Below are 15553 nucleotides of genomic sequence, written 5' to 3'. Positions count from 1 at the left end.
AAGAGAAAAAACACACTGAGGTCCTAGAAAGGAAAAATCAGCAGTCACCTGTTACAAATGCTGAGTGGAATAAAAACATTAAATGAAAATACTGGATTAAGCATGTCACTGGGAACACTAAAAAAAGAAATTTAGAATGCTGGGAAGAGCAGCCAAATTTTAAAGGGCTGAGGCGTGATTCAGAATACAAGGAGAAAGAGAAAAGGCAAACTATTTGTTAAACAAGTGAAGGGGAAAAGAATGATGGCTTGAAGGGTAGTTGGATAAAGAATTATTATTTTACAGAGGGAAGGGCATGAGTTTAAAAGAAGGAAAAGAGTGATTAAATGGGAAAGAGAGTTTAAGGACTCCAAGTCCTGAAAGAACTGAGCCAGTGCGGTGTGGTGGTGGTGGTCGTGGACTGAATAAAGATAGGTTCTCAAGGTGTGGCCTACAGACCCCGGGAAGTTCCAGAGACCCTTTAGGGGACCTGCTAGAGGTGAAAATCATTTTTATTATAATACTAACATATTTGCCCTTTTCACTGTGTTGATATTCACAACGATGGTACAAAATGAATAGCAGGTTACATTACTGGTGCCTTAGCACACATTAAGTGACATTAAGCTGTACCAGCAGTCACTGTACTAGGAAACACCACAATACGCTCTCAAACACACAAAAAAGCCAATTTAACTTTAAAAAGCCCTTACTAATGCTAATCTTATTAAATCTTGACTTTGAATACAATATACTTAAAAAAAATAGTGTGTGACAAAATGGGAACTACCCATAAAGCACCTCTGCTACATACCTTGAGCGATGATTGACAGATTCTCAAAGCACATGTGTAATTTTTTGAACTGTGAGCTGAACTAACAGCTTTTCTGTGGAATGCTGTTTTTACTTTGAAGAGCTACTAACAAATTATGATTATTTAGACTTTTTCTCAGAAGTGAATGAAGTGAGCCTGATACTTCAAGGAAAATAACTTGACAGTATTTCTGCCAGTGATAAAATCTCAAGCTTTCAAGTAACAACTAAACTTCTGGAAAACTCAAGTCCAGCACTGTAGCTTGACAGCTTCTCAATACTCAGAGATTTTTCTGACAAGATCAGAAATAATGTGACTTTTGATATTGTATAACTATATGTGTTAACATTTAGAAGATCTGCATAAACCAGCAGACCAATAACTTCCAAATGACCAATGCACACTGTTACAAATTAACGCATGGGTAAAAAGATCCAGTCAAAGTACAAGACAAACCAATGAATTTCAATTTAACAGAGGACGAAAAGTTCATTGATGTGGCTTCAGATTCTGTATTTCAAGTAACCGCTAAGAAACTACCACTTGTAGAGTTTTGGTGTAATGTCAAAGAAGAATAGCCACAATTATCTGAAAAGACTATTACAAGACTCCTGTATTACCAACCGCATATCTGTGTGAAGCTGGATTTTCCGCAGATACTTCAACCGAAACAACATATTGAAACAACATATTGTAACATATTGTTAAGACAGAAAGGAGAAGCAAGTGGGAGAATCCACCTGTCTTCCTATGAGCTAGACACTGAAGAGATTTTTTTAAAATGTAAAATAATGCCACAGGCCTCATTTTTTTTTTTTTTTCATACTGAAGCCTGTAATAGTTTTTAAGAATGTAACAGGGCCCTGAGTTTAACAAACTTGAGAAAAAGGAAACCTTAGCAGGCTTCCAAGTTAGACATGCAGGCAAAGAGGAAGGGAAGAGATGCTGCTGATTGCGAGTGGGGGGCATGAGGGCATAGAAAATTGAGGAGAATGTTAATTCCAAAACACATAAGAAAAGCAGACAGGATAAAGAACTAAGAGATACTGAGGGCTCAGCTAAGGTTTAATTCCTACATGTGTATTGATGCTGACCACAATTTTCCCCAGCAACACACACCACCACCTTGGGAGAAACAGAATAGAGGATAAGAAAAATGCAGGGTAAGAAATAGGTATGGTGGATGGGGCAAATTTAATAAAGACAAATGAGAACTGAGGGTGCTGGTTATCACATCAAGACAACCAAATCTGAGAGCCAATCTAGAAACAAGAGGTGAAGCCAAGGGGCCTCTGCTCTTCGTCTACCTCTTCTACTGGGAAGAAAGGGTCATTGGTGTTGGGCCTAAGTGCAGAGGTGAAACTAGGCTCTTTCAAACTTCCAGTGTATGGGATAAACAGGTCTCAGTAATGGATTCTTGCCTTCCTTAAAATGACTAATAATGTACCTCAATTTTCAAGATCCATGGGTGGGGCTTTTAGATGGAAATGCATTCTGATAAGTTGCTTCTGTACTTTAGAGATAAAAACCCCAGGCAGAGAATTCTAGGCAGATCTGCTTTATGCCAAATTCCGTTTAATTACAGTATATATGCTTGAGTGCGTTATTTGATAATGAACAAAGGCTCCTAGAGCTTAAAAATGAAATAAAGTTAGACAAATGGAAATTATTCTATCCTAAAACAGGATAATGCTAAGTAGGCACCCCCTTTTATAATAAGGTTTCACTTGAGTTTGAATTTTTTAGGATAGTTATTTTTCTTGTCAAGTGTTCTCATATTCATCTTATTTCCTAGTTTTAAGAGGAATTAACTTATCACAAAATGGCTGTTTTCCTAATTAGATCTGAAATAGGCCATCTAAAGCATCTGATCTTAAATATACAATTTTGTATCACATTCCACAGCACTACAGACATAGAAGTCTTTCTCAGTTCTACAGCTCATAACTAATTTAAACCTGAGTCATGAACCTCTTTGCAATTTCCCAGTCTTTTATTTTCATATGACTGACTTACATTATTCAAACCAGTCTGACAACTACTGCCTCTATAGTTCTAGCCTTCCATGTTAACAAAAGGCCACAGAAAGACTTCATTTGTCATTATATGTCAGATAATACTGGTTGAGTGGAATCTGAACTGAGCCTTAGTTTCCTCATCTACAAAAGGAGGATAACTATTGATACATCTATCCTTTGCTACCTCTTGGGGTTGCTGTAAGTAAGATTTTCAAAACCTGTAAAGCCTAATACAGATGTAAGGTATTATGATAGATGCGTTGAGCTGAAAAACACATTATGTACTCAAAAGTACCAAGAAATTAACTTTGTCACATAAGCTTCCAAATTGTGAGTTTAAAAAAATTGGTTTTTAGGTGACATATGATGTAGGTAGGTGGAAGAAAGTAAAACCTATATTTGAAATAAAAGGATTCCATCAACAACAAAATCTCTGAAATGATATGACCCACAATATTAATTTACCTTCACTCTGGAAGACAAATTAACGATACTGGCGTATCACTTTAGTACTTTGGTAAAATGTTAAATCACATTATAATAGACATCATACTTTTGGACTTTAATCCAAACGCTTTAACTCCTGCATACCATTTATGCTTATATTTTAACTGATCCCTCACTTTTCCAAAGTTACTTAGAATCTTTTTTTTTCATATTACATAACAAAAATTGTCCTATACCGGAAAGTCCAAAAGTCTAATTTCAATCCACTACAGCTCCCTCCCCATCTCCACCCCAAAACACCACTGAACTGCTATAAACTGACAAATTGGGTTTCTCTTCTAGCTAATCTTTAGGTGAAACAACGAAGTAACTTAAAACTTGAAGGAAGGGGGCCAAGAAAAGGAAAAAATGGGTTCTCAGAGTTTATAATTTAGACCAGGGTTGGCCTGTTTTTTAAATGCAGTTTTGGAACACAGCCATGCCCTTATTATCCAGGGCTGTTTTTGCTGCAATGGCAGAGATGAGACAGAGACAATAGAGGCACTGGCCCTTTAAAGAAAACATTTGCCAAACACTGGCTAGACAATCAGTACCGAAAAGAAAACAAATTCTCAATAAGTCAAAATGTTTGCCTTTGTAATAAGATTAACACTTACTTTTGTTAGATCTAGATGACTCTTATTTTGCTTCTGCTGGGATGAGGTCAATGTGACCACTTCCTACTATCCTGGTCTAAGCCATGGTCTTTTACCCTCGGATTACTGCAACTGTCTCTCATTTGGTCTTGCTGTCTCACTCAATACACTACTGTCTATCCTCAAACTTAACAGTCAGATCAGCCCTTTAAAAACCTGTCCTGTCGTGTCTCTCCTCTGCTCCAAACCTTCCAATGACCTCTCATCTCATTTAGAAGAAAAACCAAAGTTCTTACAATGGCCTATAAAATCTTAGTGATTTGGGCCATATTATTTCTTACACCATCTTTATCACTGTCCCGTTCCCTCATTCCCTCTCCAGCCAAACTAACCTCCTTCCTGTTCCTTGAACAAAAAGCCAGACGTATTCTGCATAAGTCATTAAGTCTTTCACGATGGCCATCCTCACTGCCTGGAACACTCTTCAGATACCTGCATGACTAACTCAGTTACTTCAATAGTCTGCTCAAATCTCACCTTAAAATGAGGCCCGTCCAGGCTGCTTCACCCTGTAATTCCTTATCTCTCTACCTTCTAGTATATATGCTTAACTTATGCTATATTATGTTTATCATTTGTCTTCCCTCCCACCCTATCAAGTCTAGGTCTGGAACACTGGTCAGTTTGTGGGAGAAGGGAAAGAAGGATAAATGTGCTTACAAATAAGGAGGTAGAAAATATACGCTTTTCTTTAAAAAGTATTATAGGCAATTGAGCAGGAGGGAAGCAGGCAGGAGTAGGGAGTAAATTTCCAAGTTAAAAAACAAAACAACTTCAAAGCTTTACATAATGTGACTTATTGCCTTTAAACTAAAAACTATTAAGAAAAAAAAAAAAAAACCAAACCAAAACCCTATTTTTTTCTTCTCTTAAGAAAAAGTATTTGCAAAAGAGAATTATCTAAAACTGTCAAATCAATTTTAAACGAACAAAAAAATATTATATGCCACTCTTGCACTTACTGCTTTAACATATTATCTAAAACTGCCGTAGCAATTAAAAGAGAGAGAAAAACAAAAAACCCAACTGCTGCAGCTGTTTAACATATCAAAGGAATTTAACACGACCAATTAACATGACCATTTAACATGACCAATCAATAAACGGAATACCCCTGGACATAGTTCTGTCTCTACCCCAAACACCTCACACCTATAACTTGCTTCCAAAAGACTAATGAGATTACAGCTGTCAATTCAAAGCACAGATAGATGATGAAATAAAGCCAAAGCTGATGTCACAGTACGAACGCAGTAAGGCAAGCGCAGCAAAGCAGTGTCCTGTGCTCGTTCCCACAATCCCAAGTCACGGCCACAGCAATCGTCAGCAATGGTCTCTGCCTCCTCTAAGAATGGATAAATGAATACAAAGTTAACACAGCAAGATCGATGACAACATCCCTCTGAGTCAGAGGTGACAACTTAAAAGTACATATTTGGTTGCCTTAAAAATCATGATCAGTTTAAGACCTTGAAGAATTACATAGCCACAATATAACCGCACTCTCTGTAGAGCAATAAATAATCCTTTATTTTGAAATGGTATTGATTGAACAAATCTTGTAAAGGAACTTCTGTATGACTACAAGGTGGCAGAGCATTCTCGTATGTCATTACGAAGTTCTCTTTTAGTGATTATCCATCAAATTAACAATAACTTCTTGCAACTGCCAGGGCATGGCCAGAGAGCAAACTTCGGCTTGGTTTACAATTAAACACTTTTTAAATCAAGCTACCCTTTTCTGAGCATTTACTCCATGTCAGATATTGTGCTAAGCGCCTAAACGAATTCACCTGCCTTTAATCCTCACAACAACCCTGTAAGATTGGCACTACTATTATCTGCACTCTACAGAGAAGGAAACTGAGGTTTAAGTAAGCTAAAAACCTTGAACCTAGAACCCAAGTATGCCTATTCCAAAGCCTGTTCTTAACCATTATTAGAACTGCCTCTCTGAATTCTCCTTGCCTCTGCATCACAGTACTAAAATAAATGAGGCTGAATATCACCTTATTCTGTGTTGTATTACCAATTAATTGACAGGAAGGAAAACTTTTCTCAATCCTTCACAGTCTTGCGTACTTTAGGGCTGTTCACTATTAGGATAAATGAGACAAACTGGAAAATAAATTTTAAAACCTGCAAATGTGGATGTCCAACATTTCAGAAAATATTAGTTAAGCGACATAATTAAATCTGTAAAAAAAAAAAAAAGCCAAACTAATTACATGCCTGGTTGAGCCACACAAAGGAAAACAACAAAGACAGCTGAATTAGGAAATGGGAGAGTTGGAATTCGTTCCCAGTTCTATCAATTTGTGCAACTTTGGCCTGGTCATTTAACCCTTCACAACTCATTTTTCTCATCTTCAGAACAAGAGTAATGGACTAAATAACCTACCTGGCTGTAATATATTACGATTCTAATTTTACCAGCTCTTACCAGTATCTGGGAGGAAGGAAGGTTAAACCCTGAACTTTTGTTACTAAATACACATTACGAAGTAAGGACTTAGATTTACTATGCTAAACTTCCCCCAAACCCTCTGAGAATCGGTATTTTCTAAATAAATATTTTAATAACAAAATGTTTCAGTAATAGTACTAACTAGCTATTATTTGTGTGCTTGGGATGTTTTACATACGTCCATTACTCATCCTCCTGACTCCAAACACTATACTCTTAACCTCAGCCTCACCACTGTCCCTTTTAAGTCACCTGAAGTAATATGCTCGTTGTGTTTTAATACTGAAACTTACGAGTTAGGGATCATCACTAATAAATATAAATAGATGGTGCTTTTTCATTTCACAATTACTCGCAGTATTAACAAAACTTCTTATATAACTCAAAAGCCTATCTGGGTAATTAGATCGGCCCAGGAAGTCCTATGGGCCATATTCCTTTGAACTGGAACAGATCCCACACCACCTCAAAACCGGGGACACTTCGGGTCAAGGGAACAAACACTCTGCAGCCGCAACATTACATTTCTGCACCGAGTACCACGCCTAACCCCGCCTAACTGAAATACAAGCAACACAATCGCTTTCTGGAATTAACCACTGCGACTTTCACGTGGACGTCCCTCTCTCCAAAATGAGACCAAACGACCAGACTCGTTAGCGGGTAAAGATCCAGGCGGCCGGAGCCCTGCTGGAGGAACGGACGCCGGGGCACAGGGCACACCTTCAGTGTCACCCGCTGCAGCCCGGCAGCCGCCCCCTCCTCCTCTCCAACCCAAAGGCAGCCCAGGGAGTGACAGGGGCGCCTCGGGTCTTTGGCGGCCCGCTGGCACCGTTCACCTACTTAGCCTCTAACCCTCAAGACAGGGAGGGCTTTTCTAGAAGTCCCGTTTCTGGGCTGAGCAGAGGAACCGGCACGGAGTGCGGGGCACGCGAGCGGGGTGGCGCGAGAGGCGTCACGGCTCGACTCTCGCGGGGCTAAAGGAAGCGGCGGCCGGAAGCCAGAGTCCAGCCAGGGTACCTTGCGTCCAGCGGCAGAAGATGGTGTCAGAGAGACCGGGGCTGCTCTTGGCGCCCCACACCAGCTCCATCAGCTCTTTAGTCAGTTCGGACATGATGGGGTACCGGCGAGCGGGTCTTGGCTTTCCGGACTCCTGCCCCGGCACATGGGGAAGGGGCGGCTTCGGAGACCGGCGTGGCGGGACGGCAGCGGCAAACGAGCTGGAAGGTTAGACGCAAGGAAGGCAACAGGAGAGAGACCTACTTGCAGGGACCGAGCCTGTCAAGCCCGCTCGGAGCCGCAGCGAGGAGTTTCCCGCACCGGAAGTACTGGGGCCACTTCCGGCTTTTCTTTCACTACCGGCCCCAAGGCCGGAGGGCCAGGCGGCGCCTCCCCGGAAGCGGAAGTGGGGGGGCGGTGTTGGGAAGATCCGAGGGCGGCTTGGCGAGCACCTGGCGGTTTCTGAGCTCAGTCCCAGGGGCCGATGGTGCGGTGGCGTCTTTTGTGTTGGGAGAAGCGTCGCGTCCCGTGGGCGCTGGCACATTCCTACACCTGGAGTACCCCCTTCGTGTCCGCGCTGCTTTGGCCTTAGCTGGGGTGTCTGAGGCCCAAGCCCTAGGGCCCAGGAACATGGCCTATACCTTAAAATGTGTAATATTAATTCTGCCAAACCAGAGCTTTGAGACGATGGTTGAATCTCCAGGAGGAAACATCTGTGTCTGTGTCGAGGAGCCGCCGATAAATTGAAGGCTCTCAGCCTCTTGATCAGTCATATAAAGTCAAACCAACTATTAACAGAACCGAAAAATGTCGCGTAATGGGCACTGGAAATGCCTCTCCCAGGTGTCTAACGCAGAATTACAAAGCTACTTAGAGGAAAACAGATTCAAAGCGGCCTGTTTGTAAATGGTAGTGCAATTTCATCTACAGTTTTCTAGACTGTAGGGTGCGTGGGCTAAAGACCAGGTTATAAGTCATTGACAAGCATTCAGTTAAATTTAGTTTGGGTGAAAACTTCTATCTGTGCTGCTTCAAAAGAAGGAAATTTATTCTGGCTGAGCTTTGAATTTACAACGAAAAGGCAAACTCTGATGGGTTTCTTTCAGGTAGCAAGTAAGAGGGTGTGCTAATTTATACTTTATTTCCGACTTAGGCAACCCTTGCTGTAGTTAAAAGGAACTGTTCAAAGTGCCTGAACCATACCCATAGCCTTCCTCCTAATTGTTATTCCCTTCGGAATATCCTTTATCTTACTATTTTTTCAAACCAAATCTTACCCATTCTTCAGGACGTAGTATAAGTGGCACTTTGTAGTAAAGCTTTCTCCAGTTATTAAAACCTAAAGGAAAAATTGTAGCTTCTGAAATTTCATACTACCTTATCTATAACTTGCTTATATTTGCAAAGAATTATTTACTCTTCTCATGCGGTATACGTTTATGGAAGCCAAGGAGCTGTCTTATTCATGACACCTAATACAGAGCCTTGAATATACCTGGGTCTCAGTACCTGTTAGATGACAGAATGAAACTTGTCTTTATTGGAACTAAAGAATTCACTATCTTTCAGTAAGTGAGGGAACCAGGGGAAGTACCATTGACTGGTCCAATTAAATATCTAATATTTGCATGGGTGATTTACAATTTGCATAATTATTTCACTTCCTGAAAGACAGAGAAGGGTCAATGTTCATAGATCCTGTAAGTGGCAGAACTCTTAAGGTGAGGTGTTTGCCACATTTGGTTTCCTTCCATTAATATACAGATAGTAGTTATAGATTTGACTAACTGTCATAGATAGAAAAAGCTATACTTTCAAAATATTTTTGAAAATGAATTATTTCTTGATCTGTGATTTTTCTTAGTTTCGGGCTATGGGGAAGCTGGCAAAATCTTGGGTAGACATTGATATGTATGTTCTTTCCACCTTTAGATTGTAGTCTTTATTTGCAGTGTTCTACATTTTTTAATTAGCAGGACATATTTTTAAGTAGGAATATTTGATTAATGTTAAATTATTTATGTTCCTTAATTATTCATTACTTACTGCATTTAAATCATGAACTTGCTTAAATTAGAGTAAAAATGCAAATTAATCGTCATTTAAAATGTTCTTATTCAGTAATTACCTAGGAAAATAAAAATTGCAAACAGTCAAGTTTGTTGCATATATTTCTGGTACAGGACAATAAAGCCTTTTTCCTTTTTTACAATGACTTGAAAATTATGTAAATTTCCTTCGGAGTATTTATCGTACTCCATACTTCAGCATACTATTATTTTTTTTCCTTAGGACCATCTATGGTTTTGATTAAATTGATGTGTCTCATTAAGATGCACATAGGTTGCATAAAAGATCTTTAATCCTAAAACAGAGTTTCCTGTTCACACATTAAGTTTTATTTGTGGTATTTCTCTTTCTTTCAAATTCAAGTCAGGGCACTTCCATAAAACTGGGCTTAGATTTCCATAATAATTAATTCTCTTTAGCCATCTTTACTACTTCACAGAAGCAGTATTAATTACTCATTATCAAACACTCACTCTGTGCTTAATTATCTTTTTGTCTTTCCCCAAATTTCCCTGTCAACTAAAAGCAAAACAGCTTCATTACCAGGTTCTTAGCAAGTATCATGAAAAGAACAATTCTCTAACTAGAAGCTCTTGACTCCTAATTTAGTGTATTTGCACTACCACTTATTTAGGAGAAATCAATCTTTCAAAAAACCTGCCCTTCAATAAGGTTAATAAGTTCTAGGCAGGTTGCTAAGACAATCCCCTACTCATTTATTAATAAAACTATTTAATTTATATGCCCTATGTCTTCCAATAACAGTGTAAATCTATCAAGCAAATGAAACTCTTTCCTTTGCATGACCCTAAACTCATCTCAGCAGGATAATTTTCCTATCAAGCATACCAAGTTCCTTTTAAACCCACCATTGTCATACTCAAGTATAACACAGTGTGTCATTTCCCAAAGCATTGCCTACGAACATTAATACCTGGTGGAAAAGGGGTTCTATCATTAAATGTGGGGTTAAATAAAGTTAAACAAGAGATGGGATTATATTCAGGGTTAAAAGACACCTAAGTGTCCATCATCGGATGAATGGATACGGAAGATGTGGCACATATATACAATGGAATATTACTCAGCCATAGAAAGAAACGAAATTGAGCTATTTGTAATGAGGTGGATAGACCTAGAGTCTGTCCTACAGAGTGAAGTAAGTCAGAAAGAGAAAGACAAATACCGTATGCTAACACATATCTATGGAATTTAAGAAAAAAAAAATGTCATGAAGAACCTAGGGGTAAGACAGGAATAAAGACACAGACCTACTAGAGAATGGACTTGAGGATATGGGGAGGGAGAAGGGTAAGCTGTGACAAAGCGTGAGAGAGGCATGGACATATATACAGTACCAAACGTAAGGTAGATAGCTAGTGGGAAGCAGCCGCATAGCACAGGGAGATCAGCTCGGTGCTTTGTGACCGCCTGGAGGGGTGGGATAGGGAGGGTGGGAGGGAGGGAGACGCAAGAGGGAAGAGATATGGGAACATATGTATATGTATAACTGATTCACTTTGTTATAAAGCAGAAACTAACCATTGTAAAGCAATTATACTCCAATTTAAAAAAAAAGGACACATTTGAATCATTTTGTTCACTGAGCTTCTCACAGTTTATGTTCTGCAGAATACTGTTTGGGAATCACTGATATAATGGAATAGACTTTTGATAGGAATTAGAAAACTGAATGTTAGTTTTTATTTGGGTACTGTGACCTTGGATGAGTCACTTAACTCGCCATACTGTGCTTTCTTCATCTATAGAGAGGACTAACTTGGATCATCTCAATATCCCATTTACTTTAGATACTGCTCAACTTCTATGATTTAAAAAATTGGCTGTTTAGAAGTTTAAATATATGGAAGGAGTGAGAAGGAAAAGAATGTTGAGCAAGCATAAAGAGTAAACAAATAATTTAACATTATTCTTCACTAACACATAGAATAAAAGAAGTTAATTTGCCACTGATCACTTACTTGTGCTAACATTTTAACTAAGATCCAATCCAAACTTGCGAATTAATCCAGAACTAGCTATATTAGATGAGTACATGATATATGCACACTTGGATGTGTCATAGGTGCTTCAAACTCAGTGTGTGCCAAATCAAACATCTTTCCCCATAAAACCTGCTCCCCTTTCAATGTTTCATAATCAGTGAATGGTGCCATTATCCATAAAAAAGCACATTTTTAAAAACATCTTTATTGGAGTATAATTGTTTTACAGTGGTGTGTTAGTTTCTGTTGTATAACAAAGTGAATCAGCTATACATATACATATATCCCCATATCCCCTCCCTCTTGCGACTCCCTCCCACCCTCCCTATCCCACCCCTCTAGGTGGTCACAAAACACCGAGCTGATCTCCCCGTGCGATGCAGCAGAAGTACTTTTTTTTTTTTTTTTTTTTTTTTTTTTTTTGCGGTACACGGGCCTCTCACTGTTGTGGCCTCTCCCGTTGCAGAGCACAGGCTCCGGACGCACAGGCGCAGCGGCCATGGCTCACGGGCCCAGCCGCTCGGTGGCATGTGGGATCTTCCCGGACCAGGGCACGAACCCGCGTCCCCTGCATCGGCAGGCGGACTCCCAACCACTGCGCCACCAGGGAAGCCCAAAAGCACATTTTTTAATGGTACCAATAAATAACTTCTTTGAGCCTCAGTTGCCACATATATAAAATAAGCTTATTAATAAGAATTACATTGTACAGTGATTATGGGATTTAACAGAGTATGTAAAAGATATATGCACGATGAAAAATCCTATTCTTATATTAGCTATATTAATGGTTTGAACAAGGAGGCATAGGAGGAAAGGTGGAAGATGAATTATTCCTGCATTTGAGCTGGAGAAGGCATCAGAGAAGTTTGAACTGGATAGAATTTTGACTAGAGAAGAAAGGGAGGATGTACATTTAGGCATTAAATAACCCATTGTGGCAGGAGCCTGGTATTTGTGTCACTAGAGAGAGATGAGTTAAGAATATAAGGTTAAGGAGGGTGCCATAGACTGAATTGTGTCTCTTCTGAATTCATATGTTGAAGTCCTCACCTCAATGTGACTGAATGTGGAGGTAGTGCCTTTAAAGAGGTAATTAAGGTTAAATGAGGTCATAAAAATAGGGCCCTAATCCAATAGAACTGGTGTCCTAATAAGAGGAAGAAACACCAGGTCTCTCCCTCTCTCTACTTTTCTGTCTCTCTCTCTCTCTCTCTCTCTCTCTCTCTCTCTCTCTCTCTCTCTCTCTCTCTCTCTCTCTCTCTCTGTCTCCATATGTACACAGAGAAAAGGCCACGTGAGGGCACAGTAAAAAGGCAGCATTCTCTAAGCCAGGAAGAGAGGCTTTACCATTAATCAATGCTGACAGCACCTTGGTCTTGTACTTGCAGCTTCCAGAACTGCGAGAACATTAATTTCTATTGTTTAGACCACTCAATTTCTGGCATTTTGTTAGGGCAGTCTGAATAGAATAATATCGAGAGCCAGAATCTTAAGAATATTGAATACTATCTTACACAATTATAGAAGCAAGTATTGACTGAGCACAAATTACCAGTTCCTGTAGTAAGCTCCTTATATGCATCCCAGTGCAAACCCCTCAAAACGCAGTGAAGCACTGCAATGATCTCCTAGCAGGATAAGGACTTTGCCCTGAATCATGCAGTAAACGGAAAAACCAGGAGGCAAACCTAGGTTTTTCTGACCTAGAATCTGTGCTGAAACAAGGTTCAGAACACAGGCGATTTGATTCCAGGGTCTACGGCCTCGGTTCTTAATAAACAAACTTTCTTCTAAATATGACAGGAGCTAGTTAAGATTTTTTAATAGGGGAGTGATAACATCATCTTTCCATTTTATAATGATACCTGGAAGAAGGCAGTGAGATGAGAAAGCCTGGAAACATCTAAACCAGTTAGGAAGGAAATTATTGGAATAAATGCAATCATGAAGAGATGCTTAGCACTTGAACTAGAGCAGTCCATGGAGATTTCAAGGAGGGGCAAATTCCGTGGACATTTTAGAAGCACAACGGATAAAACCTGGTGATTGACTAAGAAAAGACGGTGCTATTAAAAAGTTAATAAAACACAACTAGGTGTCAATACAAAATTAGCATTTCTGTTGACCAGAAACATGAATGGGGATTAAAGCTGGAGGTTCCAGGTGTGGGAATAGGACTAGATGAGCAGGAAGTTGACTTCTGAAGGCTGAAGTTGACTGAAGCCAGTACATGAAAACTGGAGTTGAGGGAGGGAACACCTTGCCCATTAAAGGAAGCTACGACCTCTGACTAAAAGTGTGTCCCTGGTAATAAAGAGGGTAGAGGAGAACAGGCAGATCTGAGGAGAATGGGGAGGAAGTGTGTCAGTTTTCTGTGCAGTCTAACAACCTACCACAAAATTTAGTGGCTTAAACAACACAAATGTATTACCTTAGTTCTGCAGGTCAGAAGTCTGAAATGGGTCTCAGCAGCCCAAAGTCAAAGCATTAGCAGGGTTGTTCTCCTTTCTGTAGGTTTGGGGAAGGGTTCATCTCCTCGCCTCTTCCAGCTTGTAGGGGCTGCCTGCACTCCATGCCTTGTCACCCCTTCATCCATCTTGAAAGCTGCCGGAAAGCCAGTTGTTGAGTCCTTCTGCTATCCCGTCACGTCACTCTGAGTTCCTCCTCTTGTTCGTCTTCCACCTTTAAGGACTCATGATTACATTGAGCCCGTCCAGCTACCCTGGGATAATCTCCTTATTTTAAGGTCAGTTAATCAGCAATCTTAATTTTTATCTGAAGCCTGATTCCCCAATTACATAGGTTATACCCCCAAATTGCAGGGATTAGGACATGAGCATCTTTGGAGGGGTGCACGCCTCTGCCTATTGCAGGGCATGGGAGATAATGACTGATCAGTGTCTTGGAAGCAATGAGATGAAGATATTCATTAGGCAATTAAAATCTGGGGTCATTCACCCAATAACTATATATATATATATATATATATATATATATATATATATATATATATATATATAGGATCAAGCAGTTTAAAAAAATGGAAAAATATACTTGCCCTCATTGAATTTACGCTCTAATGCGAATGACATGGAGAAAAACAGATAAATGAAGTATATAGTGTGTTACGTTAAATTCTCTAGGAAAAAATAAGGCAGAGGAAGAAGAATAGAGTGTTGGGTGAGGAGTAGAGGACTGCAGTATTAAATAGAGCCCATTCCTGACTCACAATAAAGTGGTGTGTAAGCGTGAGCCAAGATGTGTGAGGAAGGAGTATTTCAGGCAGAGGAAACAGCAAGTGCAAAGAAAAATCGAGAGTTTGCCAGGACAGTTGGCAAAGCTACAAGAAGAATCCTGAAGTTGAGGACAAGTGAGGAACTGACCTTTGTTCTGTGCTGCAAATTTCCTACTGGGGTGCATTGCGGGTCCACCCAGCTTTTTTCTTCCCCACAGATATGTTATCTTGGGAACCACGAGGGCTGTAAGATTCTATGGAGGAAGGGGCAGAGTTGCTTTAACTGTAGTCTGACCTTGCAGCAAGGTATCTTCTTGCTCTAGGCGCCACTCAAAACTTCTGTTTCGCATGATGAATGAGACTGAACATTATACTCAAGTATGGAATGTATTGCTTCTGAAACATAAAGCAAGGTCCTCAGCATTGTTCTTCCTCAGTGGCAGGAGGTGCAAGGTACAATAACTTGTCCTTTATTTTGGAGGGATGTCTTGAAACGCCCAGACAGTGGAACCCATTAAGACTTCACCGATTTGGTAGGCCCTTGAATCTTTGTAGAGTTTATCTCTTAACCTCTTCAGGCATCCAGAGTACTTGCCACTTCTTAGTTAACAGGTCCAGTTAACAGGATGTCCTGTGCAGTAGCCAGCCTCCAAGGATGTCCCCAGTGGTTCTCTCTTTCCGCTACTCCTGCACGTGTGTATTCCCTCTTCACAATGAATAGAGCTATCATTCCCAAGTCAAGGTCATGAAAGTTTCTTCTTTACTTTCTTAGGGGATGCGAGCTGCTATGTTACAAAGACACTCAAGTAGCCCTTAGGAG

General features: G+C 40.0%; 1 protein-coding gene across 3 annotated transcripts in view; it reads right to left on the bottom strand.

Annotated features, from left to right (window-relative positions):
• Positions 1 to 7772, bottom strand: part of MINDY3 (MINDY lysine 48 deubiquitinase 3) — a 95207-nt gene extending 87435 nt beyond the window's left edge. For 2 of the 3 annotated variants that reach the window (XR_004348523.1, XM_032623199.1), the window contains exon 1: positions 7441 to 7772. Coding sequence is in view for 2 of the 3 variants with exons in the window: in XM_032623199.1 (XP_032479090.1) it covers positions 7441 to 7534 (94 nt within the window). In the remaining variant the exon portion in view is untranslated. The remainder of the gene's footprint in view (positions 1 to 7440) is intronic. The other variant, XM_032623198.1, reaches the window with a different exon arrangement.
• Positions 7773 to 15553: the final 7781 nt, after the last annotated feature.

This window comes from Phocoena sinus, chromosome 2 (assembly GCF_008692025.1).
Source record: "Phocoena sinus isolate mPhoSin1 chromosome 2, mPhoSin1.pri, whole genome shotgun sequence".
Taxonomy (NCBI): domain Eukaryota; kingdom Metazoa; phylum Chordata; class Mammalia; order Artiodactyla; family Phocoenidae; genus Phocoena; species Phocoena sinus.
This window is presented reverse-complemented; position numbering and strand designations above follow the sequence as displayed.